The 14,386-nt window shown below is 47.9% G+C and overlaps 1 protein-coding gene across 1 annotated transcript in view; it reads left to right on the top strand.

The window, feature by feature from the left end:
- Positions 1-14,386, top strand: part of LOC101691783 (prolow-density lipoprotein receptor-related protein 1) — a 43,183-nt gene that overhangs the window by 8,629 nt on the left and 20,168 nt on the right. The window contains exons 8-17 of the mRNA XM_045069447.1: positions 664-867; positions 1,565-1,733; positions 2,037-2,205; positions 3,123-3,348; positions 3,846-3,971; positions 5,927-6,151; positions 11,038-11,349; positions 12,028-12,240; positions 13,397-13,591; positions 14,132-14,347. Of these exons, the coding sequence (XP_044925382.1) occupies positions 664-867; positions 1,565-1,733; positions 2,037-2,205; positions 3,123-3,348; positions 3,846-3,971; positions 5,927-6,151; positions 11,038-11,349; positions 12,028-12,240; positions 13,397-13,591; positions 14,132-14,347 (2,055 nt within the window). The remainder of the gene's footprint in view (positions 1-663; positions 868-1,564; positions 1,734-2,036; positions 2,206-3,122; positions 3,349-3,845; positions 3,972-5,926; positions 6,152-11,037; positions 11,350-12,027; positions 12,241-13,396; positions 13,592-14,131; positions 14,348-14,386) is intronic.

Below are 14,386 nucleotides of genomic sequence, written 5' to 3' on the forward strand. Positions count from 1 at the left end.
GTCCTTAGTGGTCATTACAGATAGAAGTGTTGTCCATGGTTCACTTTAGGGTCTGGTATGAGAGTGACATTATTCTTTCCTTTAAAGAAGCTGCTATTAACAACATTCCGTGGCCAAATCAAGTATCAGTTGCTATTAGGTGTCTTTATGTTTCTTTAAGTTTATCTGTTAAATCTACACCCAACATGGTCTTAGATATTACAACCCTAAGATCAAGAGTTGCATGCTTTCCTGACTGAGCCAACCGGGCGCCCCTATTAAGTAAAATGAGTTAGCTGTCCTGCAGGCTGTACACCTGGGTGCTCCGGAGACCACACTGACGTAGTGTTAACTTGGCCTGTGCTGCTTTAACAAGGGAACGGTGAATTCCATTTGGCTGCTGTGTATGAGGCAGGGAGAGGAGCTCTGTCTAGGTGAGGGGAAGGGCAGCATCTGAAATCAAACAGGCGAGTTCCAAAAATGAGTTGGAATGTGCTGGAGTTCAGAAGAGGAATTGGGGCTTAGGGTGGTTGGCTAGATTGACTCTGGACACGCCTCAGTCCAGACCTGAGCCGTCGGCGGATTTCAGCACGGGAGATGGGACAGCATCTTTGGTGAAAGAGAATGGTATGAGAGAAAGTGCCCAAGGAGTGTGTCACTGTTCCTTTTCCCCCTTTATTGCAGATGATGCTGTTAAAATTCTTATAGCGGCAGAGAGAGAACTTGGGGTCCTGGATCGGAGAACAGGCATCTATGAGCCTCTGGTTCCTGTAAACTCGAGGCCGACTTCTGTCGCCTATGATCTCGACAGAAGCATGTACTTTTGGGTGGATGAAGCCTTACACGTGTTTGTCCTTGGGAAGCCAAACCCGGTTCCTCTCTATCCAGGTATATTTCTTGACGTCCAGAGCCCTGGCTTCTTAAAGCGCCTTCAGCAGAGTATAAGCGGCCTGTGTATTCATCTGGACGTCGTCTGGGACTCTCTTGTTGTGACTCCCCAGTGCAACCCTGATTTGAGATAAGGCCATGTAATTTGGCTCAACAGGAGCTTTGCTGGAGCATAACCGGCGAACGAGGTTGCTCTAAAGAGGTACAGAAAGTTGGGCATGTGGGCTCAGGCCAGGGCTGATCTCCGCTTCATCCCTGGGTTTGTGACTTAGAGCAAGTCGTTAACTGCGCTCAGTAAGACAGAAGGGATAGCCCTTGTCTCACTGGGTAAGCGGGGGTAAGGTAGGGGAGATTCAAGAAGAACGGTCCATGGGAGGAAGTGCTTAGTTGTCCTGGGCACGTAGAAACCCTCTGTTAGCCACCCCCCTGAGACTTCTGTAACAGATGCTGCCCCAGACTGAGGCTGCATTCTCTTAGATTTCTTGGTTCTGCTTCTGCTAAGGTCCTTCTCTTTTCCTGCCGCCCACAGTATATTGCACAGAGCTCCTCTCTGGCTCTCCTTCCCTGTGTCCCACTGGCTGCCTCGTACAGCTTGAAATCAGAAGATGTAGAAAAGTTTAGTCCAGATCTCTTTTTCAAGGTAAGAAGAAGGTAGGAGAATACAGGAGCATAGTAATACTGTCTCGTGTATCCCCAGAACTTCAGGCCGTGGACAGTATCTCTTTGGACTGGCTCACGGGGCTGCTGTATTGGGCTAGCAGCTTCGCAAGGGTCATCGGTGCTGGCTTGAGTGATGGCAGAGGCTACGTCAAAATCTTGGAGAAGGATCTGGTACCAGAGCAGCTCATCGTGTTTCCCCCGAAGAAGTAAGTAGCATTTCTTTGAGAATATATCCCAAATCACTGGTTATCTTAGACATTTAAGTTGATAAGAAGACCTTTCCACGTTTTCAACATAGGTCTTCATTTGCTTCAAAAATATCTTATAAATTGAATCCTAGGAAGAGCCCCTTTTCAGTCCACGGAGTCTGAGGGCAGAGATCTGCATTCTCAGCTGCGCAATGACCGGGGGCCTGAACAAGAACGCTCCCGGGGTCTGGCTGTTCAGAAGAACATGTGTTCAGGGTGGTTGGGGGGATGGTTAACACTCTGTGCTTTTGCTTCCCTCAGGTCATTGTATTGGGTAAATCGTGGTAAGAAAGGCAGGAGAACTCTCGAGGCTGCAGGGATGGACGGCTCAGACCGGAAGGTGCTCGCAGCCGTCCACATGGAGGAGCCTGTGGGACTGACGCTTGACCCCGTGGCCGGCCGCCTCTACTGGATCAGCGAATATAAAGAGGTACTGGAGAGAGGTCAGGAAGGAAAGCGTTTGAGTGGGGGCTTGCTGGGCCCATGGGTAACTGCAGACACCTCCCTAAATCTCGCATCAACCCCGCACGTGGTCTTCTGGCCACGAGGACCTAGGAGAGCGAGCTGGGCTGGGCCAGGGTCTTGAGGAGAGCCCAACCAGATCAACACAGGCTGAGAGGCTTCGTGTGTGACTTTCTCCAGCACCGCGGTCACATCTAGCCCTGGAATTTTCTGGTAGTATGGGTCATACTGTATGTTGTACCTAAGACATAAAACCATAAAACCATGTGTGAGCATGCATGGGAGGAGGGGAGAGGGAGATGCAGACTCCCCGCTGCACAGGGAGCCCTACTCCATCCCAGGGTCCTAGGATCATGACTTGAGCTGAAGGCAGATGCTTAACCGACCGAGCCAGCCAGGCACTTTTTTTAAAGTCATCTTTGCACACCCAATGTGAGGCTCAAACTTACAGCCCTGAGATAGGGCATTGCCTACTCCACCAGCTGAGCCAGCCAGGGGCCCTGGGAGTCGTATTTTTAAGTCTGTTACTTCAGCTGTGACTTTGACAATTTGTAGCCCCTCTTTGAACTCCCATCACCCTCTGTGAAGAGAAATGGATCATTCACCTCAGAAAGCAGCTGGAGAACATAGGGAAAGACTTGGTACCACATCTGGAAGCAGACAGTAAGTTAGGGTAGCTACTTGTGCAATGTACCTCTGACCCCAGTTTGTGCAAGAAGCAGTCCAACCACTGGCTTTGGCATTAGCCTCCATGAATTCTAAGGCACTCTCCTCTTTATCAAGTTGATAGCACTTGAAGATGTTTAATCAGTGTCCACGCAAGAGGTGTCCTGATGCCAGAGTCTCATGCTAATGGCGACCAACTCTCATGACTCTACCCTTCAGTCCATAGAGACGGTCAACGTGGATGGCAGTGGGAGGCACACATTTCCTGAGATCTTCTTGGAAGACGACAACCCAATAGGACTAGCTATATTCGAGAACTCCTTCTTCTGGGCAAATAAAATACATCTGTATCATACTTCACCCCACACCCCCAAGGAGAGAGCGGTGTTGCTCAATGCTTCCATGTCTGCTTTCTCCATCCTCCACAAATCCCAGCAGCCCAAGGGTATGTCCCTGACATGTTCATTGTTAATTGCGGTTGATGTTAATTTTTCTGCTCTTCACAGAAAACTGAAGAAAGCCCAACGTCCTGTTTATGGGAGGAAGCCAAATACTCATTGACTAGGAATTAAAGGCTTTTGTTAACCAGAAACTGTATGTCAGATTCAACTCAGCTTAAGTGGGTCGGAGAAACTCCCCAAAGTAGAGAGCTGTGACTACTACTTACTTCTAAAGGAGTCTTCTTGTCAGCAAGCCAGGGAGTCTTTTTGCCTTAACTCTAGGGCCGAAGATGCTGTTGGTTGAAGACTTACTGGCCTGAGCTTAATATGGATAAGTAATTGCTACTATCTGAAAGGGGATCATGAGAGTTTAACCTAGAAGGTAACGAGGATCCTGGGATTCCTCTTAAGGCAAAACCAACTGAACTCCCTTGAGTATTAAGTTTGGAACTGATATGGAGATTTCTGAAATCATACCTAACCTATTTCTATTTGAAAACAGGCAGACCGCCAGCATGTGCTCCAGGCTCATGCAGCCACCTCTGTCTCCTGTCCCCCGTCCATCCCAAGGGCTATAAGTGTGTTTGCCCAGAGGGAATGTTCCTTTTGCCTTCCGGTACATGTAGCGGTGAGTATGCTGAGGCAAATGGACTTGGCTCAGGGAGACTCATTCCATTTTGGGATCAATCACTTGTATACTGACAACCTTACCTTGTTAAGTTTTGTTATCCAAAGATCTTAAGTTCTTTTATTATTGTGTTGAAAGTATAGAACATAAAGCTTAGTATTTTAACCACTTTCAAGCATGTAGTAGCATTGAGTGCATCCACGTTTTTATGCAACTATCGCTACCATCCATCTCCAGAACTTTTTCTTTTTTTAAAGAAAGATCTTTGTTTAGAGTGAGAGCAAGAGCAGGAGGGAGGAAGAGGGGGAGGGAGAGAGTGCCAAGCAGGTTCCACACTGAGCGCAGAGCCTGACTCGGAGCTTGGTCTCATGATGCTGAGCTCACACCCTGAGCCTAGATCAAGAGTTGGCCTTCTAACTGACTGAGTCACTCAGGCTTCCCTCTCCAGAATGTTTTCATCTTCCTAAACTGAAATTTTGTACCCACTAAACAATAACTCCCCATTCCTCTCCCCCAGCCCCGGCCCTAGACCACCATTCTACTTTCTATATGAACGTGACAACTCTAGGAACGTCATAGGAGTGGAATCCTACAGTGTTTGTCCTTCGGCTGCTGGCTTAGTTTCCTTTACTGTCTTTAAGGTTCATGTTGTAATATGTGTCAGAATTGCCTTCCTTGAATAATCATTTAATTTATATTTTGGTTTCTCCATTCATCTGTTAATGAATACTAGGGCTTGTTTGATTTTAAAGCAGGAATAATAGGTTTACACCAGTCAGTTTTACCCCAAAATTAAGTCGGTACAAGAAAGAAATGCTCCGTAGTCTTATGCTTGCGTACTCTGACCTAGGTTTGTAAGCAGGGTCTATTGCAGTATGGTTAATAGAAATTCTTGTTGTTTTGCTTTGAAATATTAAGGCCTACAAGCTCCTTTGAACATCTCTATCCAAATTACTTTTTTTGGGGAAAGATTTTATTTATTTATTTTAGAGAGAGCGCGTGCACAGAGGTACAGAAGTGAGAGGAGGGGTAAAAGGAGAGAGAGAGAGAGAATCTCAAGCAGAGCCCTTTGAGTGCGGAACCCAGTGCAGGGCTTGATCTTACAATCCTGAGATTATAACCTGAACTGAAACTGAGAGTTTAACGCTTAACCAACTGAGCCACTCAGGTGCCTCCCACATTACGTTTTTGCTGAAGAACACTCAGGTTTTAAGAAGGATAAAGATATAAATATCTTCATGCTCTAACCACCTTTAAAAAACATAATTCTCAGGGGTAGATGCCGGATGCGATCACGGTGCACGTAATACGCTGTTGTGCCAAACTCAGGACTTCACTTTGACTTGTATCTTGAGGGGCACCTGGGTGGCTCAGTGAGTTCAGCATCTGCCTTCGGCTCAGGTCATGATCCTGGGGTCCTGGGATCCAGCCCTGTGTTAGGCTCCCTGCTCAGCCGGGGGTTTGCTTCTCCCTCTACCCCTCCCCCTGCTCATGCGCTCTTCCTCTCTCAAATAAATTAATAAATCTTTTAAAAAATTTTAAAAATTATATCTTGAACATAACATATACAGCTAAATACCCGAGTAACTTTTCTTTAAATAGGCAATCGAATTTAAAATTCTTTCTACTGAGACTTGTGCACCATGAGCAAGGGTTTGAGGGCATGAATGAAACAGATGGGGCACTGCCCAGCCCTAATCCTTGTGGCTCTCTGTTAACCTTCCAGCAGAAATTTGAAAGCTTTAGTGATTTGGGAAAGCAGAGCAATACTTCATTTGCCCAAATGACTCCCTTCTCCAAGGAGGCTCAGGCTTTCGTGCTGTATTCATGCCTCAGAAGCGAACTTGCTAAGACCCCTTTCTACGTGTTCCTCAGCTGGAGAGTTTACTCAAGAAGGGAGCAGGGGGCTTATCTAACAAATGGCCAAATGGTAAATCTCTCCTTTCTCTTGGTAGAGTTAAAGATAGTATTTTCGTCTGGCAAACGTCTCTACTTGTTGAAAGTTGGTTTTATGGGAACTGCTATAGAGAGAACCCTAGTTCAAGAGCATTCGAGAAACATCTATTTACTGGATATTGACTGGAAAAGAAACCTCGTCTACTGGACAAATGCCGGGGGACAGCTGTTCTGCTCAGCTGGCTATTCAGGAGAAAAGCAAGAGATTTGGACAGAGCACACAGGTAAGCTGGATGGCTATTTTGGATTTTTCCCCTTTATTTCCTGGCTTTAAAATTAACTAAAACAAAACAAAACAAAACAAAAACAAAACCCAAGCCCAAAAAACAACAAAAAAACCTTACCTGATCTGAATCAACCTTAATGCCAAAGGATGGTTTTAAGGTAATTTAAACATGGACTGTCTGACTTAACCTTATATTTTTAAGAGGAATACAGGCTGTTAAAAGACTACTGTGATTTGGGAAATCCTAGGGTCAGTAGTAAGTTTTTTGAAATTCTATTTTTCTGGCCTTAAGTTTGGGTAGGATAGAAATAGACCTTAAATATTTCAGTTTTGCATTGCAGATTTTTCTTGCACTAATTTAGAAGTGGTTTGCAATGCAGATTTCTGAGACAACTAGAGAGATATTTTCTTAATATGGCAATAGATCCTTTCTCTCCACTCTCACATTGCTGAATGGCACGGCCCATCCTTAGCGCTGTGTACTCTACCTAAAGGCAAACATCTACCTTGTAAAAGAGATCTGGGGCTAGAGCTCTAGGGTGAGCAATTTGATTTCTGAATGTCTGGGCCCCTGTTAGTCTAAGCACCAATGATAGGCTTTACTACAGGAAGCGCCATATTGAAATGCATGTTCCTCCAACACGCTTCTGAGCAGTAGGTTCTGCTGAGTCCTGTGGGCAAGCACAACGCCTGGCACCTAGGAACTTCTGGTACCTGCCCCAGAGAACTTTCAGGAAAGAGTGGAATGGACCGCATTCTTGAAACACAACTGGTGGCTATCTGAGGAAAGTCGTGATCTTGAATTTCTTTTATTTCTCCCCACTAATTAAAATGCCACTTTCACTCCACTGGCTAATCTTAGCTAGTAGGGTTCTGTGTTACAATGATCACATTGAGGGTTTGTAAGGGACTGGCAGTTTCATTTGAGCTGGCTTCTAGTGTGGAATGTGGAGTCCCTGTGGTACGTGGCTCTGAAATAAAAGAAAATATATATGTCTCTGTCCCCTGCTTACTAGCACAGAGTTCTTAAGACCTTCGTAACTTCCTGAGTGAAAGCACCAGACACACACCTCCCTCCCCTAAGCTGTTTGGAATTTTTGAGGTCATAGGAAGAGCTTAGTTAGAATGAGCCAAGTTTGGCGGGGTCTGCAGTGCAATGTAGCATTGAATTTAAGGTCCATTTCTACATTACCCAGACTTAAGGTCAGAAAAATTTAAAAACCTTACCACCGACCCTGGGAAGCTGTTTACCAGAAAGATCAAGCCGTAACTGGAAGCTTAGAACTTTCAGCTCCACTTCCTGTTCTCTGGAGAGGGGAGAGGGGCTAGGGGCTGGAAATGGAATCGGGGGTCCATCACGCTTATGTAATGAAGCTGCCATGAAATCCCCAAAGCGGGGGCTTCAGTAGAGCTTCCGGGTTGGTGAACACGTCTGTGTGCCGGGAGGGTGGTGCAGCCCATCTCCATGGGAACAGAAGCTCCTACTTCTGGGCCCTTTGGATGTGGCTCTGTGGTTCTCTTTGTCCAGCCGTTCATCTGTATCTCTTACGAAATAAACCAATAAATTTGTTTCCCTTAGTTCTGTGAGCAGCAGGTTACCAAACCCAAGGAGGTTGTGGGAACCCTGATTTAGAGCCAGTGGCTCAGAGTGCTGGTGGGACCCGAGACTTGTGACTAGCTTCAGAAGCAGGGGCAGTCTTGGCACAGAGCCCTTAACCTGTGGGCTTTGATGCCAACTCCAGGAGGACAGGGTCAGCACTGGGTTGTAGGATATTCGGCTAGTGTTGCAGAATTGCTTGGTATGGGGAACCCCCCGGGATCCCCCACATCTGGTGTCAGAAGTGTTGGAGGTGTAAAGCCACACAGGTGCGTTTCTTCCTACAAAGTGAGTGAAAGCATGACAAAGCCAGGCAGACCCTTCAGAGCGGGGATCAGGCTGGTTACTACCTACCGGGACCTGTTTGCAGAGCCCAGGGTCTCCTTACGACCCCGGTGAGCATGCAGCTTTCAGCTTCCCCTTGCATCAGAGCGTGCTAATATCAGTGTTGTCTCTCTCTCTCTCTCTCTCTTTTTTTTAGAAGATTTATTTGAGAATGGGAAAGAGAGCACATGGCGGGGAGGGCCAGAGGGAGAAAGATGCTTAAACACACTCATACTGAGTGTCGAGCCCAATGTGGGGCTTGATCTGTTGACCCTGAGATCACGACCCCAGCCAAAATCATGAGTCAGATGCTTGACCGACTCTGTCATCCAGGTGCCCCAGTGTTTTCTCTTGAATGAGTGAATCTTGTCCTCATTGAAAAATGTAGGCTAGGGAATACAGAGGAGATTACTTTAGGAAAAACAAAAAAATGGGAGGGCTCCAGAATTCTGTTTTAGGCAAGACTGCCTAAAGAAACCTGTATAGAATTGCTCAAAGAACCTTCTGTGGCTCTGGCAACCGTGCAGACAGCACCAGTTAAAGCTAATACCAGACAGAACGTGTCTTCTGTGCAGAAGGCAGAGCCCATAGGAGAAGAGAGAAGTTGATCTGGGTGTGGCTAGTCTCTTCTTACTAACTGGCCAGCCTTAAGTCCCTTCTTTCCTGGGGTGACTTAAGGAATGTGGGGGACAACTCTGTGCAAGTTCCTCCACGTGAAAACACGGGGAATAGTAAAACCTCCCATCCTCACAGCCAGGAAGTGGGAAGAACTAGAACTCCGGAACTCTGTGTGTACAGGCTTCTCCCTTCTGCTACCCACGCCCAGCTTCGTGCCTCATCTGTTTGTCAGTCTCCCTCGTAGTTAACATTTGAGCTCTTTTTTTTTTTTTTTTTTAAAGCTTTTATTTATTTATTTGACAGAGAGAGAGTGAGAGGAGGAACACAAGCAGGGAGAGTGGGAGAGAGAAAAGCAGGCTTCCCGCTGAGCAGGGAGCCCAGAGCGGGGCTCATTCTAGGACCCTGCGATCATGACCTGAGCCAAAGGCAGACGCTTCACGACTAAGCCACCCAGGCGCACCAACCTTAGAGTTCTGAAACATTCCGGCACACCACAGAGTGTTCTACTAAGACCCAGCTCTGTGAGGTGGTGGGGGCGTGGGGAATGTGCACATAGATGCATTATATAGGTTTGCAATAAAGCTTGCCTATATAAATGTTGTAGCACAATTTACAAATAACAAACTATACAACATTCTTTGTTGTAAATTTCATGTAGGTACATGATTTTCAGATTGGTTACAGATCCAAGAATTCAGAATAAAAAAAGCAGTTTATAGCTGCAGTTCAATCAGAATTTAACAAAATCCAACTATGAATAAATGCTCGACTGCGATCCAATTTGGCACAGAGTCGCTGCCATCAGAGCAAATACAGTCCTACTCTAACGTAATTTGACAGTTGCTTCTGTAAACTAGTGGGAAGTGTAGCAGTGAAGACTAATTGAAATTACTTTATTGACCAAAGGGACTGATTTGTGGATTTGGAAAATAGTTTTCAAAATCTAGGAAAATGTTTTCCCAACTTCTGTGGTCTCTAAAATGTCGTGGGCATAGGTGTGACGCATGTAAGTTTAATTGGCAATATGAACACTTTCCTCTGCCACGTAAGTCCAGACCAGGGTTGTCAGCCTCCTTCTATAAAAGGCCAGACAGCAACTATTTCAGGCTGGTCGGGCACTGTGCTGTTCCGTCTGCAAAGGAGCCGACCACCGTGTGTGCGTTAGGGACCATGGTATGTTCCCCTGGAATTTACAAAAACACGCCAAAGGTTGGAATTGGCCCCAGGGCCATTCTTTGTCAGTTCCTGGTCTAGAAAATGAAACTGAAAACAAATCAAGCCCTGATTTGGAGGGTTTGCCAATACCTCTGGTGGAAAATACTCCCACAGTGGCAGGTTTCAGGCTCACAATGTAAGGTGACTTATCACAGAGTTTGGAAGGAGCGTGGAGTAGCAAAGTGCAGGAATGCAAGGACCAGAGTATTTTTGTTTCAAGTGCAGTTAAATTGATGTGATTTAATTTTAAAAATGACTATATTGGACAGCAAGCTTGCAGTGTTCCTGAATTCAACAACTGGCCATTCCAAGCTTGTGCAAAGAACAGATGCTCTCCTATGCTTTTCATAGGTACCGACTCGAATCCTCAAAACTGGGAGAAGCCCTGTCCCTATCACGCATTTGCAGGAACTGAGCCACAGTAATTAGCTGACACCTTATCTTGGGATGTGCTTCAAAAATGGCAGTCTGACTTCCAGCCCAATACTGCTCTTAACTTTAAAGCTGTACTCACCCTAGGGTAGGTACTGCCTAGCTGAGATCCACTTACGTGGGTCTAGTGGGCAGAATGGGAGTAGGGAGTGCTTGGTGGGCTAGTGCCCACGTCTGTTATGCTTAAAAGCTACCACTTTGTGGCTTTTATATACTTGGTCCCTGTCCTATCTCTGTCCTCAAGCTCTAGGTCTCCTCACTCCCCGCCCACTCTACGGGTGACCTTCCATACCACTGCTGTGGTGACACTTCCCCCAGGCTCTGCCTTCCCGTAGCGATTTCAGTTCCAGGCACTTGGTATGTCATTGATTGATTGTCCTACGTAACCGACGAAGAGGGAGGCAAAAGCAGAGTTGCATGTCTGCGTTCAAACATAAGTGTTGCAGCTCAGATATACAGCTCCTAAAAGGCAGTGGCTGTCTCTCTTACCAGCAGGTTGTGAGGATCACATGAGCTCGTATGACAGATAAGGGCCTAGAACCAGAGTAGGTCTGATGGGACCCCTCATGTGAACGAGGTATGTGGGCTCGTTAGGGACCAGGCTTCGCATCCCTCTGAGTGTCTCCCTTCCAAAACGTTAAGGGCGTGCACGAATGTATTTGAATGTCCTAATGGGAGTTCCTTTCCCGCCCTCACAGTCTGCTCAGCAAAGGTGGACATATCCACGGGGAACTTGTACTGGCTGCCATGTGACCGACGTGCTATCCAGAAGACTGGGCTCCCTGGCCCAGACACCTGGACCCTCTACACAACAGGCCGCATTATACTGCATCTTCTTCTCGACTGGCCAGAGAGAGTGCTCTACTGGGTGGAGAGTGGGAAGCACTTGCAAAGTATGACCCTCGATGGCAAAACCAGACGGCAAGTCTGGACGGGCACCTGGACGGCAGACACCCACATGACCTTGGACCTCGGCGCGTCTAGCATCCTCTGGACGGCCAAAGGGTCAGGTAAGTGCCACGCAGAGCAGTGGTTGGTAGAAGCCGGGGAGCGGTGGTGGTAAGGCTCGTTACTGCGTGAGGAATGAGCTTATTCCGAGAACTAGCTAGACCTGGGCTTGAATTAGGTTCTCATAGTTACGGCTTGGGCACGCGTCCCTCAGCTCAGACTCAGTTTCCTTGGTAAGTCTAGATTTTTGACTTGAAAGGCAGAAAACTGCAGAGCTAACATGCTTAGTCGCTTTTGGTTCGGAATGGGTCTCTGCCTCCATGAGCAGACGTAACAAACCCAAACCTGCCTTGCAAATGAAGCAGAGGTGCTCGGTCCGCTGGGTACCAGATACAACTTCTGCCTAGCTGCCGGCTCCGACCGTCTTCTCCACCAGGAGCTGCCCCTGAGGGCTGGTGGCTTCGTGTGGGCAACTGAGTGTGTTTGCATGCTGCCTGAGGATAGGATAGGGCTTGCCTCACGCTCACAGGTGGCAGATCTCCAGTTCCTAGAGCTTTAAACGCTTTCCGGGACTATCTTTAACTGCAAAACTAAAACCTACAAAACTCAATAGGAAGAGTCTGGGCTTTTCAATGGGGCTCGTTGACTCTCAATCAAGGGCTACCCATGCGTCTGTCCCTACCCCCCACCCCGACACAGGTTACTCTCCGCCAGCCTATAAGCACTTGACTCTTCCTTAGGTTTGCAAAGTCTGAGTCTCCTAAAAAACAGAACATACACTTTGAACAAGACCTGGAGTGACGGCATTCTTGCGGCTCACGAGCCCTACCTGGTGACCGTGCACAGGGGAGCCCTCCTGCTGTGGGACAGGAGGACACTGGAGCCCTTCACCTTGTCCAAAGAGCCGTATGTGAGGACACTGATCATCCTGACTGAGAACCAGCAAGTCCCAGGCGAGTCTTCCTCTGTGGGGTTCTTCTTTGAAATCACTTTCTTTGCCTCTGGTCTGTGTGTTTGCGGAGGGTAAAATCCTGGGGGGGGGGGGGGTCTTTGTATTAGCTGTTGTCGGTACTCACAGTGCCACAGGCCTTCCCCCTCACTCGTCCTTATCCTGGAGGATTAAGAGTCACACACACACGTTTCTCAAAGTTGCTACATTGACATGACCCCCAGCAAAACTTCCAGAAGTTTGCCCACCATAACCCCTTTGGGGAGTCCTCTCATATGTTAGCATCTTAAACCTCTTCATCTGGAGGTAAAGAGATCCATTTAATTTGTTCAGAAGCACTTTCCCGAACAGATTTTACCAAGTTACTCCCTTCCCCCAGCAGCAGCATCTTGCAGAGGACCCTTTGAGGAACCATCCAGGGGCTGTGGACACCGGGGCAGGTCCCCCTGGCTGTTGGAGCTGCCCCGGTAGTTCAGATTACCCTGCTGATGGCTGCTTTTCCCTCTTCACATAAGCCTTTGGCCCAGAGCCAAAAAGTTAGTTTCTGGACCTTGAGGCAGACAAAGCCAAAATCCTATCACAGGAGGTGGGGTGGGCGGCTGCAGCTTGGTTATAGGGCTGTAGCAGGGAGTGAGCCAGAACCAGGCCCTGTCTACAGAAACTTTATTTATTTTTTTTTTTTAAGATTTTATTTATTTGACAGAGAGAGACACAGCGAGAGAGGGAACCCAAATAGGGGAAGTGGGAGAGGGAGAAGCAGGCTTCTTACCAAGCAGGGAGCCCTATGGGGGCCCTAGTCCTAAGATCCCGGGATCATGACCTGAGCCAAAAGCAGACTGAGGCTTAAAAACTGAGCCCCCCAGGTGCCCGAAATTTTATTTTTCAATCCTAGCAGCTAGTATCAGGCAGGAGAAGAAGTTATTAGGCGTGAAGGAGAAAACAATTTGCCCAAATGTAAAGCCGTTAGATGATGATGGGCCAATGGATCACGTCTGACCGAAGGATCTAGGCTTTGAGGCCATTTCACTGTTTTCTTCTTACAAGGGAGGCACACGTAGCTGCCGGGCCCCAACCTGGCTCTGGGAGGAGGTGGCCGCAGAAGCAAGTCTCCGGTGCCCGGAGCCCAGGGCCAGCCTTGCCGACGCCACTGTTTATTGCAGATCCTGAGCTTGAAGGGGTGGCCGCAGATGGTCCTTCCGCGCTTCCTCTTGCACCCCCATTGCTCTGTACCCTGTCTTCTGTCCCCTGTCGGAACGGGGAGGAATGCGTTTCTCGGGAGTACCTCTGCGATGGCAAGCCGGACTGTCAGGACGGCTCAGACGAAGGGGACTGTGCCCGGTTCTGCAGCAGACCAGGTCTGTCTCTGTGTCAGGAGGAATGCCACGTGGTAGGAGTGAGCAGCGTTGATCACAGGTACCCTTGCCTCCCCTCGGTAAAGTGTCGTAGCTAAAGGTCCTAGTCTGTTGGAATACGGACGCTGCCAGTGTCCGTTTTATCACGTTAAGTCGGACGTTTTACCGGGTGTAATTTTTAACTATTGCTTCCTTGCCTCCTTAAATTTGCTTAAGTGTTCCAGGGTTTGCCTTTATAAAGGCTGAGCCATAAGCCGACCAGAATGGACCACTTAGAACAGATTTGGCAGTGATTTTCTGTAAGTTGTTCAAGTACCCAAACCAATAGGAGTCCTTATTACTGAAACAGCCTCGTTCAGCTGGTTAATTTAACTGACCTGAGCACTTTATTAAAGCTTGCTTAGGGATTAGATAAGCTATAGAGCTTGATCAGATAGGATGTAGTCTACCCCTTAAGCCCCAGAGTGAGGGGGCGTTCATCTAACTTTCAGCCTTCAGTAGGACTGAGCAGACGGTGCAAACCCCCGGTCCTTCCCGTCGTAGGGCTCTTCCGGTGTCTGAACGGAAACCAGTGCATTGAGGAGACCTTCCGCTGTGATGGGGCTCAGCAGTGCTCCGATGGGTCTGACGAGCTGGGCTGCTGGAAGCCCGCTGAAGATTGTTCTCTGCGTTGTGACAACGAGACTCGCTGTGTCCCCAAGAGCTGGCTGTGTGATGGCCACCCCGACTGTTCTGACAGGAGCGATGAACAAGGATGCGGTAAGTGCCGTGCGGCTCACGTCGGCGGCCTTGTGTTCT

This window comes from Mustela putorius, unplaced genomic scaffold (genome assembly GCF_011764305.1).
Source record: "Mustela putorius furo isolate JIRA1106 unplaced genomic scaffold, ASM1176430v1.1 tig00003932_pilon_pilon_pilon:0A:0A, whole genome shotgun sequence".
Classification (NCBI taxonomy): domain Eukaryota; kingdom Metazoa; phylum Chordata; class Mammalia; order Carnivora; family Mustelidae; genus Mustela; species Mustela putorius.